Source organism: Gavia stellata, chromosome 2 (assembly GCF_030936135.1).
Source record: "Gavia stellata isolate bGavSte3 chromosome 2, bGavSte3.hap2, whole genome shotgun sequence".
NCBI lineage: Eukaryota > Metazoa > Chordata > Aves > Gaviiformes > Gaviidae > Gavia > Gavia stellata.
In genome coordinates, this window is record NC_082595.1 from 28,964,307 (window position 1) to 28,990,036 (window position 25,730).

Genomic DNA, 25,730 nt, shown 5'->3' on the forward strand with positions numbered 1-25,730 from the left:
GTGAAGGTGGGCTTTTTGGAGATGACTTGTTCTTAGGCAAGGCTGAGCAATTTGTGGGGATTTCTGTTTAAGTCGGCCTGAAAAGCCTGAGAAAACTGTAGTACACTGTAGGGAATGTTCAGAAATCGTAGAAACTGAAAAAGTTATCAGAGGTAGTGGCAGTGAAATAATAAGGGTAATGTACTTATAAATTTTTCTGTACATATAATATATATGATACTAAATATAAGCCCCAAGGTTGCAAATGCTCAGGCAGAAATGTTCCCCAGTTTTGGAGAACACTTAGATGCATGAAACATGCAGGGCATACTGATGAATATGTGGAAATGAGCATTGGCAAACAACAAAATTAAGTTAGTCTTGGTCACAGTTTGCCATGTAAAATGGACATGATGCTGTGGAAACTTTAAAGGTATGGTGTTATACAGGCAAGAATCATTCCAAGCAGAAGTTCCTCTCTAATTCTCCTATCTTTGTATTTTGCTGTCTTTGGATAGAGGGTTATTTGAAAAATACTGCACTGTCAGGGGTGGTTTTCTGCTGCTGTTTTGTTAAATCAGTCTGTTTGTTTTACTTTACTCTGAAGCATACATCCTGCTTTCAAAGTGATGGCACAATTTATGGAGATTAGAAACAGCTTGCAGATATTTAAGACCAACCTTTTAATTCCTCCACCACACAGAATGGAAATTGTTGGAGAAGTTTTGTATCTTTCTCTGCTAACTGAATTGTAATTTGTCAGTCATATGCCCCCCAATAAGGCTGAATTTGGCAGCCAGCAACAGAATTCTGTTACATATTCACCTTAAAAAACTGACTCTTAATTTTTCCTTGTGATTTTTCTATTCATTTCTGCCATGTGGAAGCACCCTGAATATCTGAAGTTGGTGAGCTTTCCTGAGGCTTGTGAGCATTAAGAACAACTGCACAGCTTCGTGCTCGGGATACCCACAGAGACAGTTATTAGTTGAAACTGGTATTTGTCTCGGGAAGAAACATGATCTGCTCCACTTTAGAAAGCTACTTCTGGTTGTCAGGAAATCTCCACCGAGTTTTCTGTGTGTCTTCTGATTTGCCGGGTGGACAAGCTGCATTTCTTTGGTGCCTTAATTTTTCTGTTTGTGAAGTGGAATAGTAACAAATGTTTCTTAAATCACCAGGAAAGGTTTTGAGATTTGACAGAGTAATAATGGCAAGTGCTATTGAGACTATTATACCGTGATTGCTGTATGAAAATCTGCTTTACGCTTTAGCACTGCTGCAGGGAATAAGCTGCAGAAAATAATTACATTTTGGATGAGGCAAAATCCTGTGCTGAGTACTTAAATAACTGAATTGTATTTACTAATATGGAAGAAGCAGAGGGCAGTATATTTCCCTCAGGAAGAACACAATGCTCTCGTTTGTTCAAACCCTGTGGCTCATTCTTCAGAAGTTAGATTCCCTCCTCAGATGATAAAAATGTAAATATCAGTACATCCACAAAAATCAGTCATTTTGTTAAAACTTAGGTCCAATGTAATACACATTTTTCCTCCTTGTTTGTTTTCAATAATTGCATCTCAAAATATTTTCAGACTATATAAGCTGTGTACACATGGTGAATAGGAGTCTCTAAATGGCAATTTCATATTGTATTTAATGGCTGTAAAGGTGGGTGGGGTTGCTGGATCTGATCATTGTTTTAAGGGACAAATGCATTAAATACATAAAATGCATAAATAAGAATTATTATATTTCAAGGAAAAAATAGAGAATTAAGGACCAGATTTAGATGGTCTTATTTTGGATAATACTTTTTCTTTCTTAAGTCATTTCCTTAAGTTTAGTGGCCTTACTTGTAAATAAGAATAACCCATGCTGGCAGAACTGTGCTTTGAAAGGTCTGTGTTGCTGGAGAACATTCAAATGTTTTTCATGCAGGAAGTTTGAGAGAATCATAAAAGATTTGCAATTAAAGGAAAACAGACGTGAGTTTCTCTGAGAAAGAACTCAAGGAATGAGAACTGGTCAATGAGCCATAAAGTGGGTCAGCCCTAAGATCCCAAAAGGTTAATAAAAAGCCTCTTCTGCAAAAAGACAAGGAAGAAAACTAGGAAGAACATAACTGGTACAGAGTTAAAGGCCGTTGTGGGGAAAAGCTAAAGGAGGAGGATGTTAATGGTGTGTTCAGAGAGCTCAAGGGAGACAAGACATGACAAAGATGAGGTAGGTAGAAGTCCAGTAGTGACTGCAGAGCAAGAACAAATAATTACTTGAAAAGGGTTTTGGTAACCTTTCATTAGCAAGTGTAACTTTTTCAGTTGTAACAGGCTTGCGCTCTCTCCACCATGAAAAACTTGTAAATATGCCTCTGATTAAAGATATACAGGTACATCTGTATTGCTAAATGAGAGAGGGCCAGGGATCTCTCATGCGCTGGACCCCTGAATATCCAAACTGCTTAAGTGTTAGCTGGTTTCCTGCCTGCTCCAAACGGCTCTTTCCAAGACAAAGCACAGGAGAGGTCTGGGGACAGTTTGCTCCAAGGACCGCGCTCAAAAGGCAGTCACGAGCCAGGACCAGACTTCATTCTTGGCCCTATCTAATGTTCCAAAGCTAGCCCAAAGGCTTTGTGACTTCAAATACCTGCACATGCCCTCGTGTCACAAGCTGTGGCGTGTGTAACTAAACCACTACTGGACTGCATAATGTTCACTTTATTTCAGACACTGTGAACCGGGGCAAAAAAAAAATAAAATTGTGTCCTAGGGCTACAGTAACCCAGCAGAGATCATGGGCTAAATGCTATGTAGTGTGGACACAGCCAGTGAGATCTAGGGGTTAGCAGTTTGGACACAATCCAGTCCTTGGCCTCAGGGATTACACCCTGTCCCTCTTTTAATTGGGAGTGTAGACTACACACTGAATTTGTTCTCAGCAGCCTCTTGTAGAAAAAAAGCCAGTTCCTGCTTTTCGTGCTCCTACCCTGTCACTTCTCCAATGAATAAGCTATTGCATCAATCATAGTGTTTGCAAATAATGCCTCTTTTTCCCAGGGGCAACATGATTGTTTCTGTGCAGAGTTGCTTTAGTGCAGGTCCTCATGTTTTATTGTTGCTTTGTGACAAAACTGCAGTGTTGCATCCTAGGCTAAAACACTAAACTGTGTTTGGGAAGAAATGAGTGGGCCACTGTTTACATTAGTCTGCAGATTCCAAGTGAAGTGAACAGCAATGTAAGTCCTTGGGTCAGGAAGAATAAATAGCTGTAATTCATGGAATTACTCCTGGTTTTTTGGATCTGGACTGTTTCAGGCCAGGGGAAAGTTCACAGTCTTTACACAGTTTTAAAAAAAAGAGGAGAGAAAAAACTTCTTTCAGCATTATAGATGCATGGTGTGTTACAGCCAACTATATACATTATGTACAATTAATTTTAAACATAATTTATCTCCAAGCACACAAATTAGGCCTTCAGATTAAAAATGTACAGTAGGTTCTTGAACTTGCATGTCGAATCTAAGAATAAATTATTATATTTATTATATTTATAGCACCTCATAGCTACAATTTCAACTCAAGGTACAAGAAATCTTATGAAGAAAAAAAAGAAAAATAAATTTAAAAAAAACAGTGAAAATACTGAATTGTTACCCACCATCTAAAGTTATGATTCAGCCATCCTCAGGCAAGCTTTTGAGAAGAAACGTTTTAGCCTTTGAGCGCGCACATCCACCCCACTCAGCCCTAAACTCACAAATAAATTTCAGTAACTTGTAGGAAACTTTGGTGTGGATTCCTGAAGGAATTCCTGAGTGGATTCCTGAAGGCAGAAAGCCTTTGGTCTAGTTAACTTTGAGCAGTTGACCAGGAGAGGTCAGGAAACACATCATTTTTTGGATGGAGGAATTTTCTTTCTTAGTAGACCTTGTCCTACAGAGAAAATGTTTACAAGCAACCTCATTAAAGGAAATATTAATACCTAGTGTTCAATCTGGCCAAGCATGGACTTATATAGTGAACTTTGTTCTCGTCGTATGCAGGGCTTTCGCAACTATTTCTACACGTAAAGATGAACCACAATCTAGTTTTGGGACCATACTTTTAATAAGAATAGATATTATCTTTATTAAAAATTTCTTCCCTTATCCAGTCCTGTTGTAAAAACTAGTAATTTAAATTGTTGGCCTTTGCTGCACCACAGTATCATCTACCCTGAAGGAAAATCGGTTTCTCTGTTCTACTCACAGCTGCTCAAGGTAATGACATATTCTCCTGGGTAAATTTCACTAGCTTAGGCAATGGATTCCACTTTAGAAAATCAGTTTCAGAAATAAGTCTTTTTCCTTGTAAAAGAGATCATCCAATTATGATGGGAGAAAATGAGTTAAGTGGCTTTTCTAAATTGTCATGATTATGTAGTCTAATCTGAGAAATCATGTACTCTTTTTCTAAATGACGATTGTTGCAAGTTGTATTATTCTAGCAGGCAGAGAATCTAGGCAGGGCCAAGCTCCATGAGGTTGAGTGTTCTATAGGCACAAGGAGCAGATGTGAGATAGCAGCTTGGCTGTCACAGGAGAGGCTGTGCCAATGTTTCAGACTTTATTAGCCCTTTTGAATGTTTGTAGAAAAGTTGAAGCTGAGCTTCTCTCGTAATCATTTGTTACTGAATTTCTAGCCACCACTAGCATCAGACCAATGCTTGGCCTCTCTTACCTTATTGATTGTCGTCTAGAAGCTTTGCTGCTGGGACTCAGTGCAACATCTTTTTTGTGTGTTCCACGTACAACTGAAATTCACAGTCATTGCAGTCAAAATCTGCATCCCAAGTAAAACAGAATACAGAATTTAGCAATGCTTTTGATTTGGGTGCGCATTCAATCTGAAGTGATGATTTAGCTTGAGGTGCGTTAAATACCATCTCATCACCAGACTACAAGGAGATGTATCTTCCCTGTGTGTATTATCTCTCTTTTGAAGTCTGACACAGCAAGATATCAGTGGGTCAGAGTAGTTATTTCTTTAGTCTCAGAATAGATAGGAGGTAAAGGATACCTTTTCCATATCTGTCTTCCTGTCCGATTCAAATTGCTTTTCCACATGTCATTCCCATTGTTTAAAAAACAATGTTCCTTCATTTTGTAATTGGTTTTTTGCATGTATGAGAAACTGGTCATACATTTTGTCTTCCTGTCTCCTGTGTGTTTTTTAGAGGTCTGAAGTCAGTTCTTATTGTCTGTTTGGAGTCTTTTGTTGCACAAAGCTAAAACTTTTAGATAATAACAAAACAGAAGGACTTGGAGTAGATGTAGTAGTTAGTGCTGTAGTGAATATTTAAATAGAAGACTAATTATATACCTTTTTGCCCTATTACAACTCTCTCTTACTACAGAGAAGTCCTAGTGTTCTTACTGGATTAGACACTCCATTCTTGAAAGATAACAAGCATTAGGATATAACAAGGCTATTTTGATAAAATACAAAAAAAGATTAAAAGCTTCATATTTTTCAAGTGGCTACATGACAGATGGGAGAATTGTAAGGCTGCTTTTTTTATCTAGCCAGTTTCCATGATACCAATATTTTTCTGTTCCATTTTCCATCTCATTTTTCCTAAGTGTTAAACTGGGATGAAACTTCACTGTGTAACTTCCTCCATGATAATTTTTTTCTGTCCCTTATTAATATATTTATCAGTTCTAATAATGAGACATAGAAATAGATGAAGGTAACCCTAGAAATGTGAATGGTCTCTCCTAGCACCAGACCTAGGAAGGGCCTGAGAGATACTGTTTCTCCCATGCTTCTTGCGCTGCTCCAGGCAGTTACTAATCTGTTACTGCTATGTACCATTATATCACAGCAGTGTATTACTGCTGTGCTGACCAGGTCATTGTCCAAGTGTTAACAGATCCCCATTCTTGCCCAGCTGTTCTCCAGAACAGGATATGAGTTCCCAAGGAGCTTGTCCTTTTGTTGCCCTGTAAGATCTCTGCATGAGAGAAAAAGAAGGGATTCTGCAATCTTTTGTACCCTGCACTAATGCAGTGGACGAGATACAATATTGCCCTTCATGTGCACCTCTTCTCAAGAGCATCTAACATTGCTTCAAAATCAGTCTCTTTCTATAGAGAGTTCTGCTGCAAAATACACTTTTTTTGAAGTTGTTCCTGAGTCTTGTGACCTCCATAGTGATACAGGCTCATGTAGAGTTACAGGGGGAATCTCATCATGTTCCACTCTAATGAACAATGAACATTAAGTTCCAAGACAGAGTAATTTGAATTTATGACACTCACTCCATGATCTTCCTGCAAGACTTGCCTTTGCTTGTGACCCTCTGATTCCCATGACCTTGTCTCTCTAAAGAATGTTCCTTCTCAGCAGACCTCAGTCCTATTCTTTCCTGTCATTATCCCAAATGCTCAATTCTCTCCAGTTTATTACCACATGGTTACTCTGTCCTTTGATGATCCATCCACTAAAATGCTTTGTCATTTTTGGGCAGCAGATCATCATGATGGGCCCAGGGCATTACTTTCCTTCCTCCAGTCATGCCAGCAAAGGGGACACTAACTCCCGTTTCTCTGTTAATAGAACCTGGGGAGGAGCTTGAGAAGGTCAGGAGATTCACAATAGCTGCAATCCCCTTTTCCAAATCTCCTCACATGTAGGCAGTGCGAGTTTTGAAATATATGTGTGTGTATACCTGTGAGCTATTTTAGTACCGTATGAATATAGAAACTCAGGTTAAAATCTGTTGGGCTGTCTTGTCCCATGATCAAATTATTCCTTAAGATCTGTTGTTTAGTAATCTGACCAACCTACTGTTGGACTACTCAAAGCTTTCTGTCATTCTGCTTCCACTATGCCTAATCTATGATTTTTCTGAAAACCGACCCCTTGGTAAGGAAGCATTTTCTGATACTTGGTTTTATGGCTTCTTTTAGTTATTTTGATCTCCTAGTTATCTGTACTCCTCAAACTCACCCATATAATTCCTCTGTCTGTTTGGTAGGACTCTTCAGATATTTGAATTGAAGACACTCCATATCTTTGATGGAAGATGTTAATCAGCTCTCCTCCCTGTTATCATTTAGCCAAGTACACATTTGGTTCTTTAACAATTCCTTGTACGTCACTCCCTCTGGTCCTCTGATCTTTTTTATTGTTTCACTCTGAATTCTCTCCAGTGGTGAATTTTCTGTGAGATCTCTGATCTCACAAGCAATCTCTGGAAAAGCAGTGTCATTATATCCCTTTAGAAAATGTCACTTACGTCCTTGTAACACAATAAAACCTGCTCATTTGTTGTACAGGATCTCAGTGGCTGCTCTGGGGATGCTGTTGCTTTGTAAACTGCTGTCATATCTGATTTATGATCCATTGAAAATGTGATGTTCTTCTTGGCATTTACTAGCTATGTTCTGGAAGATTTTTCTCAATGGTGTGTTAGCTGGTGATATTCCAGCTTGCATCTGAATACATTTTTTTCCTTCTTAAATCTCACTCAAGTCTTTGCGATCTCCATTCTGGTTGGTGTTAGCAATTAGTATCTCCCAATTAATTACATCGTATGTAAGCATGCTTTTCCATCCCTTTTTCAGGTCATTATTGAAGATGCTAGAAAGGACAACTGAAAATATTATTTTAGTCTTAGAACTAACAATTCTCATTACTTCTCACAGTGGGAGCTGCATACAAGGTATACTTACTCAACTACAACAGAAACACTGCAATTCTCTTAAGGTAAAATAGACTAAACAATCACAATATACTGACTAATGGACAAAGGATTTACCATAACATGACTATTACTCTGTGTTTTAAACATGCAGATGTAGATATTTAACTCTTCAGCCTTCAAATCAATTTCAAATTTACTACAGTAAGTTTCTGGCTTCCCAGTGGTCCTCATCCTCCAAATTCTGGACATAATATTAGGAAATCATGTAGATCGGACAGGAAAATGTTACCCTCTCAGAGTTTTCTTCTTGTGCTTATATCTTCCTCCCATTGAGGTTGACTTTCCTATTGAGGGACAATGTGGCTATGGAAAACTTCAAGCCTAACAGAAATGACATTTTTATGTTGTTAAAGTGTATATGGGGTTCTGGAGGTGTTATGGGGTTTAATTTAGGCGTTCTCTTTGCTGTGGAGCTGCATTGCTCAAGCACATCTTGCCTTTAGGTTCTGCAGGTTTGGAAATAGGCTTATGCTGGAGAGGGGAGGTTGTAATGGGAGGATGGTTTTGTGGCGAAGGCAGTTGGTAGTATTCCAGTGTACACATTTAATGTGGATAAGAAGTTACAGTTTACTTAACTGCTTGTAGTTTAAGTATCCATTTGTCAAATGAAGAAAAAGATACCTCAGCTGGGTATCTTGAGGTATCTTCGTGGATATGACTATGCTCAGATATGGTGGTGATCCAGCCAAGAGACTACTTTTGTAGCAGTGGTCAGCCAGATATCCCTGAATCCACCAGTTACTGTCTTACGGGCTCTGAAAATACGGAGGGAAGTTGGAGGTGAAAGTACAGCGAGAACTGAATTGTGTGGAGAGAAGACTTGTCTTCCTCACAGACCACTGCCCTACTTGTCTCAGTGGCTGTTTTCACTGAAATATAGAAGTCAGTTGTTAATAGTTGGTAGTGATAATAATGGTGATTAGATATACAGATGTGCTTCTCTCTTTTAGGTAGGCATGGTTATAGCTCTACCCTGGAATGTCTTGTGCTCTTGCAATTCACCAAATGCCAAATTATATTTTCTTACCAAAAAAATGAGCAGGTGTTTAAAGAAAAGTAGAAAGCCATGTAAAAAGCATGAGGGTAGTGTTTCAGCTGCCTTCCCTCAGCTGATTTTCTGCTATAAACATTCTGTGGAATTATCACGGCACACGCTTTACTGGACAAGATTTAATCCTTAAACACTGCTGTCTTCACTTGGAAGCTTTAGGACAAATATATAAAATATATCCGTTCTTCAGTTGCTTCTCAGTGTTTCTTGGGAGCAGGACTAGGCTATGAAACAAGAAGGCATAGTCAGAAAGAATATATTTAGATATCCCATATTTCTTTTCTATGTATCTCATATCATCAGTGAGTTTTCATTTACAGATTTCTTTTTTTTTAGTTTTATTTTACAATCCAATGCAGCTCTGACATTGATGGTGTTAATTTATGAAATACATTCCGGGGTATTTCTTCATTTCCCCCCGATAATAAGCACCAAAATGATTTCAGAAGACAGCGTAGGCATTCGTATTTGTGTTTCACGCTGGTCTTGGCCCTTTGTTTCAGTGCGTTAGCCGTTGGCACACCGATGGAAGATGCCGCAGCTGCTGGAATAACTTTGAGTTCCCATTTCCCAAACTAAGGCAGAAACCCCGCCGGTCCTGGGGGAGAGCCGTAGCTTTGAAAGCATCTGCCGGATGCCTACCACCCCCCACCGATTTCGCTTACCGAGTTCCTCGCCCCACAAGCGACACGCTCTGATCCCGACAGCGGTTGCGTCTCACCGGCCCAGCGCCGGCAGAGCGCTCCCCAGAGACCGTCCCCCCGTGCCCGGAGCTGACGCCGCTTTCCTCTCGCAGGCCCAGAGGCGGCGGGCGAAGCCCCGAGCCGGGAGCCAGTCCCCTCGCCCTGCCCCCCCGCTCCGGGCTGTGGGAGCGGGCCCCAGGGGGTCCCGGCGGCGGGCGGAGCCCTGTCGGGGCGCCGCAGGGGGCGGTGGGTCCCGCCCGCCCCCTCGCCCCCCGCGCAGCCATTGGCGGTGGCGCCGCGCCCCCGCCCGCCGGCCCGGCCCGGCCCGGCCCGGCCCGGCCGCCCCCGCTGCCCGCGCTTATAGCGGCGGGACGGCGCCACCGCGCCGGGAGCCGCCGGGATGTCCGCCGCGCAGAGGTGCCCCTGTTGGGCGCTGCTGGCCCTAGCGCTGCCCTTGGCGCTGCCCGCTGAGCGGCTGTCGCTGCTGCCGCACGGCGAGGAGCGCGGCGACGCCGCGCTGGAGCCCGGGGACGATGCGCGCTCGGCGGCGCTGGAGCTGAGCACGGCGCTGCGCTTCTACGGCGCCGCCGTCCGCTCTCTCTACGTGAGTGCGGGGCCGGGAGGGCGCGGGGCCCCGCTCCGGCTGCCGGAGGGTCGGAAGGGCTCTTGGGGACTCACCGGGGGGCTTGTCGCCTCTTGGCGGGCTGCTGCCTGGCTTTGGGTTGGTGCGTGGTGGTGCTGGTTGGGTTTCTCGTCGGTTGTGTGAGGTCAAGGTCGGTCTGAAGAGCTTAATTGTTCCAGTTGTGTTCAGTCAGGTATCGGGCCGCGTTAATTCCCTTCTCACGTTGTGGCTGTTGCTGACTCTTCACAATGCACGCGGTCTGTGGAGGCAATGCAACAGACACTAGGAGGGTAAAGAGAATGTAATCGGTTATTCAGAGTGAACACCATCCCCAGGCATTTTCTGTGCTCCTGTGTGGGGTGTGTGTCTAACTAAGAAACATCCTTGTCGTGGGCTATGTTTTGTGTGCTTCAGCATGCCAAAGTCACAAAACTGAAACTATGACTGTCTAGCCAGCAGCCTGACGTGTCCAAGACTTGCACCTCTTAGAGTGCTGTTCTGCCCCTTAATGTCTTGGGCATTCTCAGATGTTCATTGCTCAAGGGTCTCTTGGGTAGGGGAAATACGCATCCAGAGCAATTGCAGGCTTTGGGCTGCGGGCAGACCTCAGCCATGTGTGCGTGCCTCATAGCAGAATCTGCATCCCAGAGTTGTGTGTGCATGTTTATAGCTAGTAGAGGACGTTTGGTATAGGAAGGTGGGATTGAAAACAGATTGTCTGGATGAGAGCTGCTCAAAAGGAGCCAGAAAAAATGTTAAAAATGGCAGCATGTCTTCAAAACGCTGCAAGAGTACTGTCTGTTCTATCACTGCTTCTTTTCCCCTGAAGCCTGATCTAAGCTGGCAGTTGAAGAGGCTAACTAGCATATTTAGAAAGGTCTTAGTAGGGAAGGCCCAGTGTGTTTAGTGTGTTGATCTTATCAAGTTAAAACCCACTTCCCTGTCCAGATAAACCAACGTTCTTTAGCACCATGGGTCTAAGATGCAACTTGGAGGACTAATCTACATGGATACACTTGGGAAACTAGACCTCCATGTGGCTGCAGTCATTCAAAATTTGATGTAGTTCCCATGTACTTGAGTCCGTTTTATGGGTATTCACTGAAGATTTAACTTGCTTGCATTACACTGAATTATGTTAGTGCTGCCATTTAAGTTGTGCTCTTTTTCATTGTCCACACTGCCCCTACCTAGATAAATCCTGAAATCACATCTGAAATCCAAAATTTTGAGGCATTCAAGTTATGCTTGTGTGGAAAATGGGTGTTGTTAACTGAGGCTGGCAGTAAAGACGAAGTAATTCACAAGTATTAAGTGGAGTTCAGACTTCAGTTTGACCCTTAGTTCATTGTCTTGTCTTCCATACTCTAAGTCTGGACACTGATGCGCCAACCCAAGTGAAAAATACACTTTTTGAAGCACAGACATATTCTTGAAAGATAGCAGGCTGTGTATAGAGTCACTGAGAAGCAAAGATAACAAGTAACATGTCAGGTAAGTGACGGAAAGGGACAGAATTTTCAAAGAGCAGTAAATTGGTTAATAACACTAGGTTTTTTTAGTTTAATGATCTTGTTACTTGCCCATGCCATAAAACAGGAATGGTTCTAGTTAGTTTTTGTCTGAAAGAATACCTGTATAGAGGGTTGTGATTAGTGGCACAGGGTGTAACTGGAGGTCTGTAACAACTGGTGTTCCCCGGGGGTCAGTACTGGGTCCAGTTCTGTTCAATATATTCATCAATGACCTGGATGAAGGGATAGAGTGTGCCCTCAGCAAGTTTGCTGAGGACACAAAACTGGGAGCAGTGGCGGACACACTGGAAGGCTGTGCTGCCATTCGGCGTGACCTGGACAGGCTGGAGAGTTGGGCAGAGAGGAACCTTATGAAATTCAACAAAGGCAAGTGTAGTGTACTGCACCTGGGGAGGAATAACCCCATGCATCAGTACAGGTTAGGGGCTGACCTGCTGGAAAGCAGCTCTGTGGAGAGGGACCTGGGAGTCCTGGTGGACAACAGGATGACCATGAGGCAGCAACGTGCCCTTGTGGCCAAGAAGGCCAATGGCATCCTGGGGTGCATCAAGAAGAGTGTGGCAAGCAGGTCGAGGGAGGTTATCTTCCCCCTCTACTCTGCCCTGGTGAGGCGACATCTGGAGTACTGTGTCCAGTTCTGGGCTCCCCAGTTCAAGGACAGGGAGCTGCTGGAGAGGGTACAAGAAGATGATTAGGGGACTGGAACATCTTTCTTGTGAGGAAAGGCTGAGGGACTTGGGTCTTTTTAGTCTGGAGAAGAGAAGACTGAGGGGGGATCTTATTAATGCTCATAAATGCTTCAGGAGTGGGTACCAGGAGGATGGGACCAGTCTTTTTTCAGTGGTGCCCAGTGACAGGATGAGAGGTAATGGGCACAAACTTGGTCATAGGAAGTTCCATCTAAACATGAGGAGGAACTTCTTTACTTTGAGGGTGACAGAGCACTGGAACAAGCTGCCCAGAGAGGTTGTGGAGTCTCCTTCTGTGGAGATACTCAAAACTCACCTGGACACATTCCTGTGCAATCTGCTGTAGGTGAACCTGCTCTGGCAGGAGGGTTGGACTAGATGATCTCCAGATGTCCCTTCTAACCCCTATCATTCTGTGATCCTGTGAGGCTATTCCAGAATAACTTTTAGGGCTCTTTCAGCATGATTACTCAGTACTGAGGATGTGCGATTTTGATATAGGCGAAGTCTGATAATGAATGGTATGTCAGTATCAATCTACACAATATGCAGGGCTTTTAACTTGCATTTAATCTGTCACAAGTACTGCAAAACAGAAGCACAGTACAAGCTGTATGGGAGTAGGGAAAGGAGAAGTATACTTGTTATGGAAAGGTACCGAGCAGTCTTAAATGCACCTTCACAATACACAGTATTATTGTATATTGGCAGTGAGTACTTATTAAGCTCTATGATGTTATTCATTAAGCAGAATTTACCAAAGTATTGCTAGTTGATAGTAAATATTATCAAGCTGATACAATTAACACGTGGTATCGGTAGAAATACGTCATAATACTTAAAGGAATTCCTGGATGAGATTTTTGAGTTATTGTGATGAAATATGTCTTTCTGTATGGTTCATCAGGATAATGTGATAACCTTATCTTAGTTTTTGACTACTTGATTTTTGCAAGTTTTGCCTTCAATGAGTTCAAAATTTATGTGGGTTCTCTTATTTTTCCCAATGGTTGAGAAGCTGAGTTGTTTGAGTTAGCTCTACACATGAATAAAAAGGCAAGGCATTCTGAGTAACGCTTGTTTAGTATCAACTTGTCATAAAATCCCTGGCAACAAAACTTTTTCTTTTCATGGACAGAAGAGAGAACTTTTATTTACTATAAGTGGAAACAGACTTTCACATACTGTAATCTTCAATATGGTGTTTTCCTATGCAAAGTTTTTAACATTGAATCCTATCACTAACCCATACTGGTCTATTTCTTTTAATAGCACGCTTTTATTAAGGCTTTTTCAGTTTACACTAGGGCCCAGTCTTGTGGAAAAGCTAAAGGATTAGGGATTACTACCTTTTAGGGAAGAATCAGAGTCCTTAAAGACAAGCTTGGATCAATTTGTTAATTGTTACTTTTATTAACTTCCTAAATTAATAGTTGGTCATGTTTATATTAGAAAAATTTGTTGCTTTAAGTCAACTGGCACTTCATTATTCAAATAAATTCAATTTTTCTAAACTCTCTTACTCAGAAATATTGAAGTCGTCAAAATGCCTAGGGGAATTGAGGGAAAAATACCTCATCTGTTTGAAACTTTAATTTTTGTTATAGACACACAGATACACTTTTTCTTTCAATAGAAGTACTTTGTTACTTTGTACTTCCTTCTCCTCACTTGGTGTTTCAGGACAGACCTCTAATAGAGTGTGTGTGACTTGTCCTGCGACAAACCACGAATGTATGTTAACTATGTGTGTAATCTAGAAGTTTAACATGCTAAAAATACATCTGTGTTAGTTCCTGTCAAGTTAAATAGTATTATACCCTAAAAGGAAAGATGTACAGTACAGCTGGTCTTTAGACAACGCCCACCTGAGGCCTTTTTTTTTTCCCCTTTCCCTTTTGACAGGAATGGTACTTTAATGAAACCCAGTACTTACCCTGAATTACTTCTCTTTATTTTGGAGTTCACACTTTAACCTATCTGTGTGACCTTAAAAGGACCAGGGTAAAGATAAATCATACTATTCACCATCTTTGTCAATATAAATGTATTGTTAAAGCTGAAAACTAAAACCATTTTTTGGGTAATGATGAATGTTCTTTCTCTGCACTAAAAATCTCTTCACAAAGTGAGCAGTTTGTGTGTTCATTTGCATTTAATGGCTTGCAAATGTTTTCTGGGTGATGGAGTACTTGCAACTAAGCATTCCCTTAACATTTGAAACTGAACTGTCTTATTTATAAACTACAAAAAAATGAAAATGAGGTTGGCATTTTTGCATCTCCTTAATAAAATTACTTGTTGCATTTAAGTTTTTAGCAAGATAGGAAAAGAATCATCAGAAGCATGCCACTAGTAGGTGACAAAAGGAAGGCCAAATGTTAGGTCATTTCTTCTAGTCTCTACTTTGTTCTGTGGTATTAACTAGTCCTGACTGTATTTTCTCTTAATGTTATTTTAATCTCTGCCATAAATGGGGGACTGTGAAGCTGCAAAGTCTGCACACACCAAATCTGATGAAGAGCATGGAATTTGTTTAAAATACTTCAAACACCAGTCATCTCTTACAAGAATATTTAGAGTGGGAGTAGGGGTGCTTGTGTACAAAAAGTGTAAGCAAGGAGAAGGAAGGGAAAAACTTTTAATTTACTCTATTACTTTAAAGGTGGAGTGCATCTCCTTGCTAAAATGTCTTAATGCCCACTGTCTTTCCTACTGTCTTCCAGTGGTATAGTATAATTGGTGGCTTTTAACTTTTAGGGTAAGTTTTAGCTTTGCTTTACAGGGATATGAGGCAGTTTCTAGTGTACAGATGTAATAGATGTTCTGGGAACCTTTCTGGACTAGAGCTGTGTTGCATGGCTGCTTGCAATTGCAGGGTCTAGACTGGGGTAACCCATGCTGTCTTTTTAGTTCTGTATTACTAAAATTCATAGTTCACCTTAGGATCTGCGGCCCCTGTCAAGTCACAAGTGATGAGAGGGAAAATGATCACAATATTCAGTTTCTCTTCCCCCTTTCTAACATGACCTGCATTCCCATCGTGCTTGTGCAGAGTATATACTGCTTATATATCTTAGAGATATTGTTCATGCATAAAGGCAACTTCCCATTTTTTACACAATCTTAACATTTTTAATATTTTTCACTGTAGCAGCTAATGAAATTACACATCTGCAGACACTACAGTCGGCATTCATCAAGCCGTTTTACAAGTAAATTCTGATACACCGTGTGAACTATTTGCTAAGTTTAGCTAATGGCTTGTGATAACCATTACATACCAAGCTGATTGACAACTAGCCTGTGGCAGTAGGCATGCTCTGATACCCTGGGTAGCTAAAGGAGGGTTGAAGGTATACATGTGTGCCATATATGAAGGGGTGATTTGTAGTACGAGTTCCCATACTATACTTTTTCTGATTCGCTATATGTAGCGGTAGTAATCGTGGTCCAGATTTTAAAGGATGTTGCCAAGACATATGTAGCCAACATCCCTGACAGGCTTGCACAGCCCACAATTTCTCTGTGTCTTGAAGAATGTATGTAGTATTGGCCTCCATGTTTCCAAATGTATATAGTAGAAAAGGGGAGGAAAAATTTGGAGACAGTGAGAATGATCAGAGACAGGGAAAAGCTCTTATACAGGGAGTGCGTGAATAGGCTGGGGGTCTTCATTCTGGAGAAGAAGTCACATAGGGGGAGAGACAGGGCAGGATTTGATGGTATGTCCCAATATAAAAGCTAGGGGCCATCACATGAAGCTGGGAGCCAGACAAAACAAACAAAAGTAGGAGAGACCTCAGGGTATGAGTCACAGATCTGTGGATCTCTTTTTAAGGGATTTTGTGGATGCATAAAGTTTGTGTGTGTTGAAGGGAAGACTTAACAAATACATGAGGAAATCCACTGAGGACGAATAAACAGTCAAACCACAGGGAACACCTTGAGCTGAGCATGGTTGGAGACTGGTTGGAGGAGTACCTGCATGTCCTTCTCTTGTTCTGCTGAATCCATAAGCTACCAGGTATGGTTGGGGACAGGCAACTAGGCTAGATGGCCTTGCGGTCTGTGTCACAGTGGCCATCCTGACCCTCTTCCAAGCATTCATAAAGATTGCATAATGTTGTGAACATCTTGACCGTGTGAAAAGATCCAGCAGTAGTTTGTTCTTCTTGGACTTGCAAGAATCCCTGTGAGTGAGATAAATCTGTGAGAGATTGTAGTTTTAGTTTCATAGCTTGTGGTGCCAGTTCTGGGACCTCTGTCCCTTTCTGAGTCATCCGCGTGTGTGGCAGCAGCTCTAGAGTGCTGAGTGCCTGGCTGCCTGCAGGTAGTCAAATGTGTCCTGTTATAGGTAGTCAAACACTTGGAGATACATTTGTATGTGATTCATACAGTGCCATACACATCTGGAAGACGGGCCTGGGACAAAAAGCTGCATGTGAGCAGTTTACGCACCACCTCAAGGTCTGACACTTGTAGTCTTTCTTGCTGCTTCTGTGTGTGTGAGAGTCAGCTCTGGTTTGCCAAGGGAGTTTGGCTGTCACACTTGGATGTGCCTTAGCATCTACCTGCATGTAGGTATGTATTTATTTCATTTTTTAGTCAGAGGTGGTTGACTGTGAGTCATCATCTCACTGACCAGTTAAATCTCGCTGAGCTGGTAGGTATTCATTTTCAGACCAAGAGTATTACTTATATATGTTAATACTTTTTTTTCTTTCAAGTAATCGAGCCAGTTTTCCATAGGACTGTGTCAGGGCTCTCAGCTTTAAGGGTATTTACAGGGTGGCCTGTATCTGCTGTAGAATTTCTATCTCTTAGCCTCTATAGCCTCTGGTATATGAGCTGTGCTTACAGTGTATCTTAAGAGTGAGCAGCAGCTTGTTGCAGTCAACCTTGCACACTAGCAGAGAAATTCCTAGGAGGATGGTTGTAGTGAAATGAAGTGAAAATTAGAGCAGTCCTGGCCAGGCAAAGAGAAATCTGTACATTTTCCCAGAAGACTTTCACCCAAGCTATTACAATATTTAAGCATGGAGCAGTTTTTTGGGTGGGCGTCTATGTGTAGATTAGTTTTTTGCTCAGAAGTTCTATCAGCTTCTGAGGCAGTGCTGTAGTAGCAAGGAAAGCTCAACTGACCCACTTGTGTCCTGACTCCCTAACCAGGTTTTCATGGGAATGACATAGCCTGTTGTGTCATGACTTACACACTGGTCAGTTTCTCCTTTCCTCTGCTTTTTTTTTTTTTTTTCATCAACATCAGACTTTCTTGGGAATGGGCAGCTTTCTAAACTGTCCAGATCAAGCATCCTCTTCTGCCTTCATGGTGGAAGTCCAGATTCCCGGGCGTATGCTATGACTTTGATAAAGCTTCTCTGTAGTCCGCTCTGCTTTACACCAGGTAAGAATCTAGCTTACTGGTTAACTAGAAAAGCAAGTGTTGCAAATACTGGCTTCATCCTCACCAACCGCAGTCATGCTGTTGTAAAATTGCTCTTCAGGAGAGTAACAGCTAACAGCAAGAAGAGCTTTTGGCCATCTGGGATGGTCTGTACACAATTCTTGACGGACTCACAGAGGGCTTGCACAGGGTCTTGGTCTGAGAAAGACTTGGAAACTTGTGAAGTGTGGTGGTTATGTATATCTTTGTTAGAAGAGGCAATAAGTGTCTGAAATCTAAATAGCTAAAATCTTTATCTAGGGAAAAAAGGTTGGTCTCTCTGTAAAGTAGACCTCTGGTTTTGGGCAACTGAAATCCCAGGACTCCTGACGTGGGATACAAAACAAAAACTTGAAAAAATTCAGTTGCTTTACAAATACAAGACTGACTTTTGACTCAATTTCTTTTGGAAATGCAATGAAAATACTGTGATCTAGAGCACGTAGGTGTGGGAGACAGCCATATGAACAGCATCTATCTTATAATTTCCACCTTTTTATTAGGTTGCCACTAATGGGATTATTGCAGTGCATGAACCTTCAAGTGAAGAAAAATATCTTGGTCAATTCCCAGTCAGTTTTGGGGCTATTGCTCCTTTTATGGCTGACCTGGACACAACAAATGGACGTGGAAATGTGTATTACAGAGAAGATTCATCCTCAGATGTCTTGCAACTTGCAGCAGACTATATCAAAAGAGGTTTTCCTGAGACTACTTTTGATCCCAGCAGTGTTGTCATTGTTACCTGGAAGCTCGTGGCTCCTTACCAGGCACCGGAAGAAGATCATGCTTTGGAGGAAAAGGTGAATGTTAGTCAGAGCTTTAAGACATGTTGGACATAGGTTCAGTTGAAGTGTTACACCATAACCTGTTGTTTTGAAGGCTTGAATTCCTTTGTGTCTAAATTAATCCTTTACAAAGGATTAATTGTTGAAAATTAATTGTTGAAAAGGCTGTGGCAAAATAGGAGTTTCCAGAATTTTTACTTGATTTTTATTTTACAGTATTTTATTAATTCAAAAGAAAATGCTTGAATCTACATAGCTCATTTCTTTGTATTCCCTGACAACTCTTACTTCAAATGTTAAGCGTGATGTGGTAATAACTGAAATAGTAGGATATCCTGCCCTCCATCTATGCAATATAATCCAGATGGCTTGCATTTTTCAACAGACTTTTAAGTCATTTTGACATCAAACTATCTAAAATCTGATAGGTATATAGACTAATAAGAACTTCAAACTGTGAATCCCTTTTGGACAGGTGACATTGCATTCGCAAAAAGGTCAAGCTTTGTAGCTAGTATTGAATGAAGAAACAGTTAGAGGTTATTTTTTGTATTACTTGCAAACCATTTTCCCTTTTTAAACCATGTTAGGTACTATCCTGCAAAAATATGTAACTTTATACACTATAATTGTCCCAGCTGATGAGCCTACTCACAATGTGTAAAGTTGAGAACATTACCACAACTTAGCAAATCTTATTTTGTCAAAGCCTAATTTCTTGTGCCTAACTTGACACAACCATTGTGTTCACAGTAATGATTCTGCACTCTGGTAGCAACGAATAGCTGATGTCTGAGGTACTCTCTCAATGGTTCCTACAGTATGTAAGAGTGTTCCTACAGGAAAAGACCCTTGCAGCAACATGAAACTGGAACTCTTCTTTAAATATTCTGTTTACAGAATTTTTCTATTTAGTCTAGCACATCACTCCCTTTATTTTAAGGAGATGATATAGCAACCTATGCATGTTACAGAACTTAGAATTGTTATGTTTTAGGCAACCTCCATGGCTATTTCCTAACAGATTTAACTTACCTTTGATAATGTTTTCTTTTTAATGTTTATGCATGCTAAAGCTAAAACTGCCTGAGCAAAACATAAGCTTGCGTAATACTGGTTTCTCCGAGGAAGTACATGATGCGTTATGTGTGATGGAAATTCTGATTTTGACTTTGTGTTTTAAAAAATGTTATTCTGTTGTCTATCTTGACTATTTTTCCATTAGTAAATGGATGTTAAATTTTTTCCACAGAGAAACACATTCCAGGCTGTTTTAGCCTCTTCTGACTCCAGTTCCTATGCTATTTTCCTTTACCCAGAAGATAGTTTACAGTTCTATAGTACATACTCCAAGAATGATGAGGGAAAGACTCCTGCTATGGTTGGCTTTAGTCAAGCCTCTACAAACTACTACTTTTGGGAAAAGCCTGGATCCTACAATGTCATTGCTAATGATGAAGACAGCATTAGAAACCTGCACAAGTATGCTTTTTTGTTTGTTTAAACTCCTCAAGAAAACATCAAGGAGTTTCATGTTTTTCTTAATTGTAACATGAGCTAATGAAAAATAAGATCCCATTAGCCATTGCATGAGAAATCACAAACTCTGCCACTGATAAATATGCACCCTCTTGAGGAATATGAAGACTTTAGTCTAATTTGTCAAAAGACCATAGTTCCATTGTCACTGGTAGGAGCTGCTGTATACTTAGCCCTTCAAAATATAGGACCACTTAAGACTTTAACTCTTTATTCTCTATCCTGAGCCGTCTTTTTTTGAAAGAAAAAGTGAACAAGAAGGAAAGGGAATGAGTTAGAAGGTTCTAGTAAGTGTTAGCAAGATCTTTATGGCCCAAATATCTCCTTCTGTTCCCATCACTTTGGAGACAAGAAGGCTAGAAATTCTCAAGAAAGCAGCTCTGGGTGTGGAGAAAAAATGCTATCCAAACTAAACTCTCAGGGGTGTTTTATAGCTGTATAAACTGTACCTGTAGATAAGTATATAGGTAAGATAATTCAACAGTTTTGTCCTGATATTTCTCAGTGAAGGTTAACATTTTGTGTAGGCTAGAAATACCACACAGCTTGCGCTTGATCATTTTGATTTGCATATGCTTCTCTTTGATAGAAGCAGCAATGCTGGGAAACAAGGTGTCTGGGTGTTCGAGATTGGTAGCTCATCTGACACTATTGTGCCTGCCAAGATCAGCAACATTTTGGAGAGCCTAGAGTCCAATGAACAAGACCAGGAGATGACTTCAAAACCATTTATGTCAGACTATGGCTCCACTGAAATAAGACAGCAGTATGTCACCAGTAGTATGGGCAGCACAGAAGAGGATCAGCACCACGTTACGTATAGTGTTCCTCAGCTAGCTGCAGAAGACTTTCTAACTTCATACCAAGATGTTACAGGAACACCTTCGACTGAGTCTTTTTACAGTCATCATGATTTCCCGACAGCAAAAGCTCCACCTCGCCAGTTCCAGGTCCAGCGATTCCCCCCACAGCAACCCCAGGTCATAGATGTGGAAGAATTTGATGAAACTGGTATAGGTAAGGTCTTTTGTACAGCTTGGGTACTTCTAAAATGGATAGGCTGCAAAAAAAAATGGAGGTGTGCAAGAAATTGAACTACTAAAGGAATAATCTGTTTCCTTCTCACTGCCTTCATATCTGAGAATCTGGACACATTTAATAAGTTTGTGTTGCTTATCAAGGTGGTTTACCTGGATGTCACCTCAGATTCAGATCTTGCCAGTCTAGCAATCTAGTGTCCCAGTCAAGCTCACAGGAGAGCACATTTACAGTGCGTCTGTGGAACCTGAATCTCTCCGAAGGAAGGCTTCCTATAGGGATAATTGTATTCCTAAAGCTGATGCATTCTTAGTGGCAACTGATTTCCCCTTCTCTTTTGCCCAGGACTGTTGTTAAAAGTGTGATCTTAAGTTTAATAGCTGCATTAAGTGGCTGTTCCTGGTAAGGATTTTATGATCAGTTCTACTGAAACCTAGCTTATTTCCTTTCATAGATGTGTTACTGAATACAGATGACTTGCAAAAATTGTTGGCCGGGGTTTCATGGCCTTAAGTTTTACAAGGGTGGGATTAACAATTCTAACTTCTGAGGAAGTGTTTGTAGAAAATTCAAAACAGTGTGACTGACTGCACAGGTGTCAATTGTTTCTTGAAGCAGATGTGAAAATTGCTATCTCCGTGAAATAATAGGGTAAGCCAGTTAGGATTACAGGATGCATCAGTTGGTGCACGGTCCCGGGTACCGTGCTGATGTGTTTTGTTCTGAGGTTGGAAAGGCTCCTTTTTGCTTTGGTTTGGAAACAGGAACAGGTTAAAATTACTGTGTATTTAGTTTCGCCAAGACAGTTTAACTGATCTGTATTAATATAGATGTGCTGAAGTCAATAGAATTAAACAGTTTTCCAACATCTGAAGCCCTGATGTTTTCTGCAAAAGGGTAGACTGTTACTTGCATATTGCAAGGTTAGCAAAAATCAATTGCAATTGTTTGTTTTCCTTAAAGAGAAAATGAAAAAAACTGATCAACTTAGTCTAGAGATATTTTTAAACTAAACTAGGCATATGTGAATACCATACTCATTACATGAAGTATAAGTGCCTGGTCTTATTTTCTACAGTGTTTCGCTACCACACAGATGTCCAACAGACCTGCGCTAACAACCGCCACCAGTGCTCTGTTCATGCTATTTGCAAAGATTATCCCAATGGATTTTGTTGCAGTTGTATTGCTGGTTACAAAGGAAATGGCAGGCAATGTGTAGCAGAAGGTAACTTTTTTGAAAATTGGGTACATATGCAGCAATTGCGCATGGCATTCTTGAATGAGGCGACCTGTTTTCAGTACTAAAAAAGACATGTGGTTAAATACTTCTTGAAAGACTTATCACTGAGATGTGCTGAAAGGTATTTTAAGAAGTGAGCTATACTTTCTAAAATGGTGTGGTTTTTTGAATGAAGCAAATTATTTTAGGTGGTCAGTTATATGCATTATGCATTTTAGCATGATTTTCTAGAAAAAATGAACTCTCACATAACTGACATAATTTAATAGATAGTGTAACATCCAGTGTTTATTGCTAGAATTAGTCTTGAAGTTACAACGTGTTTATAATCTGATTTAGTCCCCACTCTAGAAATGGACAGTTCAAAGGGAATGAACAAATTAACTTTGATCATCAAAGTAAAGAGCATGGCTCCTCTTTGTCTGACTCTTAAGCTTCTTTACTAAAGGGCTAATCTGCCAGATTTTTGTTAGATACCCATTTAAACTTTGTTCCTGTGTAAAATCCATAAAGGAATTTCTTATGTATACACTTGTAATCCTCATAGTGACTTGACTCAAGAGTATAGATGCATTTCAACAACTAAAATAGCTGACTGCAGACTTTGTGTTTCATGAAGCAGGAAAGCAAAACCTACTACTTAGCTTTCAATTCATAAAACTGAATTTTCCAGAGAAAGAAAAGAAGGATTTTATGGTAATGGAATTTGAATTTGCACATAGGAAATTATATACAGCAGAAAACTAGCAATCGAAAGTAGCTTCTTCTGTAAAACATGGACAGTCTTAAAATGGTCAATAGTTTTGAGTCAAGAAATATAATAGGTTAGAATAATAGGTGAATTATTCTACACCTAATGGTGTTTGCCTTCTAATAGGGAATGAACAAATTTACATTCAGTAGGTATTGATATGAAGTGTGGTCTTCAAAAGAAGTTTCTGTATGCCACTTACTGTCAGAGAGACTGTAACAGCTTAGTCTGTTTATGGAGTTATCCTTGCAGACAAAATTGTTAATTAGGATAAAAGGCATCTCTTCAGGCAATTTTGGCCACTTTGTCATTTGTATAACGACAACACACACGCATGCACCCACCTATGTGTGTAGGTAAGCAAATTAACACACTGTTTGTAGGCAGTTTCCTGTCTGTTGAATTCTGTGAGCATTTGTTTGCCATTTATTTCAACACTAATATCTTTGAACATAGTGAATGCTCTGAACACATTCCTTGGAGAGTATGTGAGAACTGTTGTTTTGTTCTGATGCATTGTATTGATTTGCCAGGTTCTCCTCAGAGAGTTAATGGGAAGGTCAAAGGAAGAATCTTCGTAGGAAATAACCCTGTTCCAGTTGTATTTGAGAACACTGATCTCCACTCCTATGTTGTGATGAACCAAGGGCGTGCCTACACTGCTATCAGCACAATCCCAGAGACTTTGGGGTATTCGTTATTGCCTCTTGCCTCTATTGGAGGTATCATAGGATGGATGTTTGCTGTGGAACAGCAAGGATACAAAAATGGATTCAGTGTTACTGGTAACTTCTAAATTAAAATAACATTCAAAAACTGTGCTATGTTTTCCTCTGTCTTGAGAGAAAAGAAACGTGTATATAGAAGCAATATAGGATGAAAACATGTTTATTCTGAGCTGCAAATGGATTGCTTTGTAATCAAAATTCTCACCATTTTTCTTGTTTACAATGTATAGATATTGGGCTTCTTAATTTACCATCGTAAGTCTGTTAGAAAGAAGAATGGCTTGGCCAGTTCCTGTGCAAGAAAGAGGTTATTAAAAAGGATCTGGGTTTTGGTACTAGAGTGTACAGAGCTACAGGAAAAAAAGCTGCCCCTACATCTACAAGAGGTCTAACATGTTAATTGCCTGGTTGTACCAACGGAGCAAAAGGGAAATGGAAATCTGACCTCATGAAGGCCTGAAATTCTTAACAGAAGCAATTCCTGCATGAGATGCAAATGATTCTGTTAACTTACTTGAGGGAAACATCAGTTCACAATTACAGCTTTTCATGAGAGTTTGAGGCCAAATCTGGTTGGTTGTGCGCATGAATTCAAGCTGTAGATACAATCTGTTCGAGGACAACATGTGTTTCCTTTTAAAATTTTATCCTTTACAGCCCTGTACTATGAATTTAGTTGAAAGTTTTGTTTTGGTGTTTTCTTGGATTTTGTGTGTTTGTTCTGGAATTTACAACATACATTTCACTTGATTTTGATTTGGAAACAGATGTACTGGGTTTTTCTTTTTTTTTTTTTTAACTCACTGTATTGCTAATGGAGGTTTTCCCTAAAATGTACAACTCCTTTGCCATTTTAACTGGTAGGATAAGGCCCACTATTATTAGCTTTGTGGAACTTTTTGTTTAATTTAAAAAAACCTGCTTCTTCAGGTTTACTTGCAGTTTAGTGTTCAGTGCTTAAGAAAATGTAGTTTCCTTGCAGTATCAAAGGTTATTATCAGTATACCTCTGAAAGTTATTTCTGTAGAAACCCAAAACATTAGCAATTATGATGCATGAAAGCTTGCAGAAAATAGTAATTTATGTTTTATCTACTAGAAGCAATACTTTGAATAGAAGGATTCAGAAACAGCTGTTAAGTGGTTTAACTAATACTGTTTCTTTAGGTGGTGAGTTTACACGGCAAACTGAAGTAACTTTTCTTGGCAACAATGAGAAGCTGGTTATAAAGCAGAAATTCAGTGGAATTGATGAGCATGGTCACCTTACCATCAGCACAGAAATGGAGGGCAGAATACCTGAGATATCATCTGGTGCATCAGTCCATATAGAACCATACACTGAACTCTATCACACTTCTAGTTCTGGTAAGCTTCCCTACGGATGAAATGATACAAAAGTGCACATTTCTCAGAGCAGAGAATAAGACAGTCTTCAAAACATTATTTTATTCCCTTCTTAGCAGGTGTACTTAGGACCCTTCAATTTACAGAAAGTTGCTTTTTGCCTCTTAAGAACAAGTCCCAAAAGAAGGTGGATTTTGGGTGGGACAATCCAAATATTTCTAACCTTTTTATTGAAAAAAATGTGAGTTTAACTTTCTCTGAACAGATGTTTGCAAACACTCTCAATTTCCCTTTCCATTGGCCTTATTTTTAAACTGCTGATGGCAGTCGTACAAGTTGCAAAGCTTTTTGTAAGGTCAACAGCTCTTCAGTAGGAGCTGTACTGGTGTATACCTTTTTGTGGTAATGTCATTAAGTGGGCTTTAGTCTTGTCCAATGAGACTGTGCAAACCAGTTATTTACCAGTATATGTTATGTAAACTGCATTGCAATGACTGTGCCTTGTGTTAGTAACAAGCATTTGTCAGTATTTGAGCTGAG

General features: G+C 40.4%; 1 protein-coding gene across 1 annotated transcript in view; it reads left to right on the top strand.

Moving 5' to 3' along the window:
* The first annotated feature begins 9,865 nt into the window (after nt 1–9,865).
* NID1 (nidogen 1) overlaps nt 9,866–25,730 on the top strand; it is a 49,808-nt gene continuing 33,943 nt past the window's right edge. The window contains exons 1-7 of the mRNA XM_009811168.2: nt 9,866–10,069; nt 18,261–18,560; nt 19,798–20,027; nt 20,674–21,101; nt 22,201–22,350; nt 23,650–23,901; nt 25,011–25,211. Of these exons, the coding sequence (XP_009809470.2) occupies nt 9,866–10,069; nt 18,261–18,560; nt 19,798–20,027; nt 20,674–21,101; nt 22,201–22,350; nt 23,650–23,901; nt 25,011–25,211 (1,765 nt within the window). The remainder of the gene's footprint in view (nt 10,070–18,260; nt 18,561–19,797; nt 20,028–20,673; nt 21,102–22,200; nt 22,351–23,649; nt 23,902–25,010; nt 25,212–25,730) is intronic.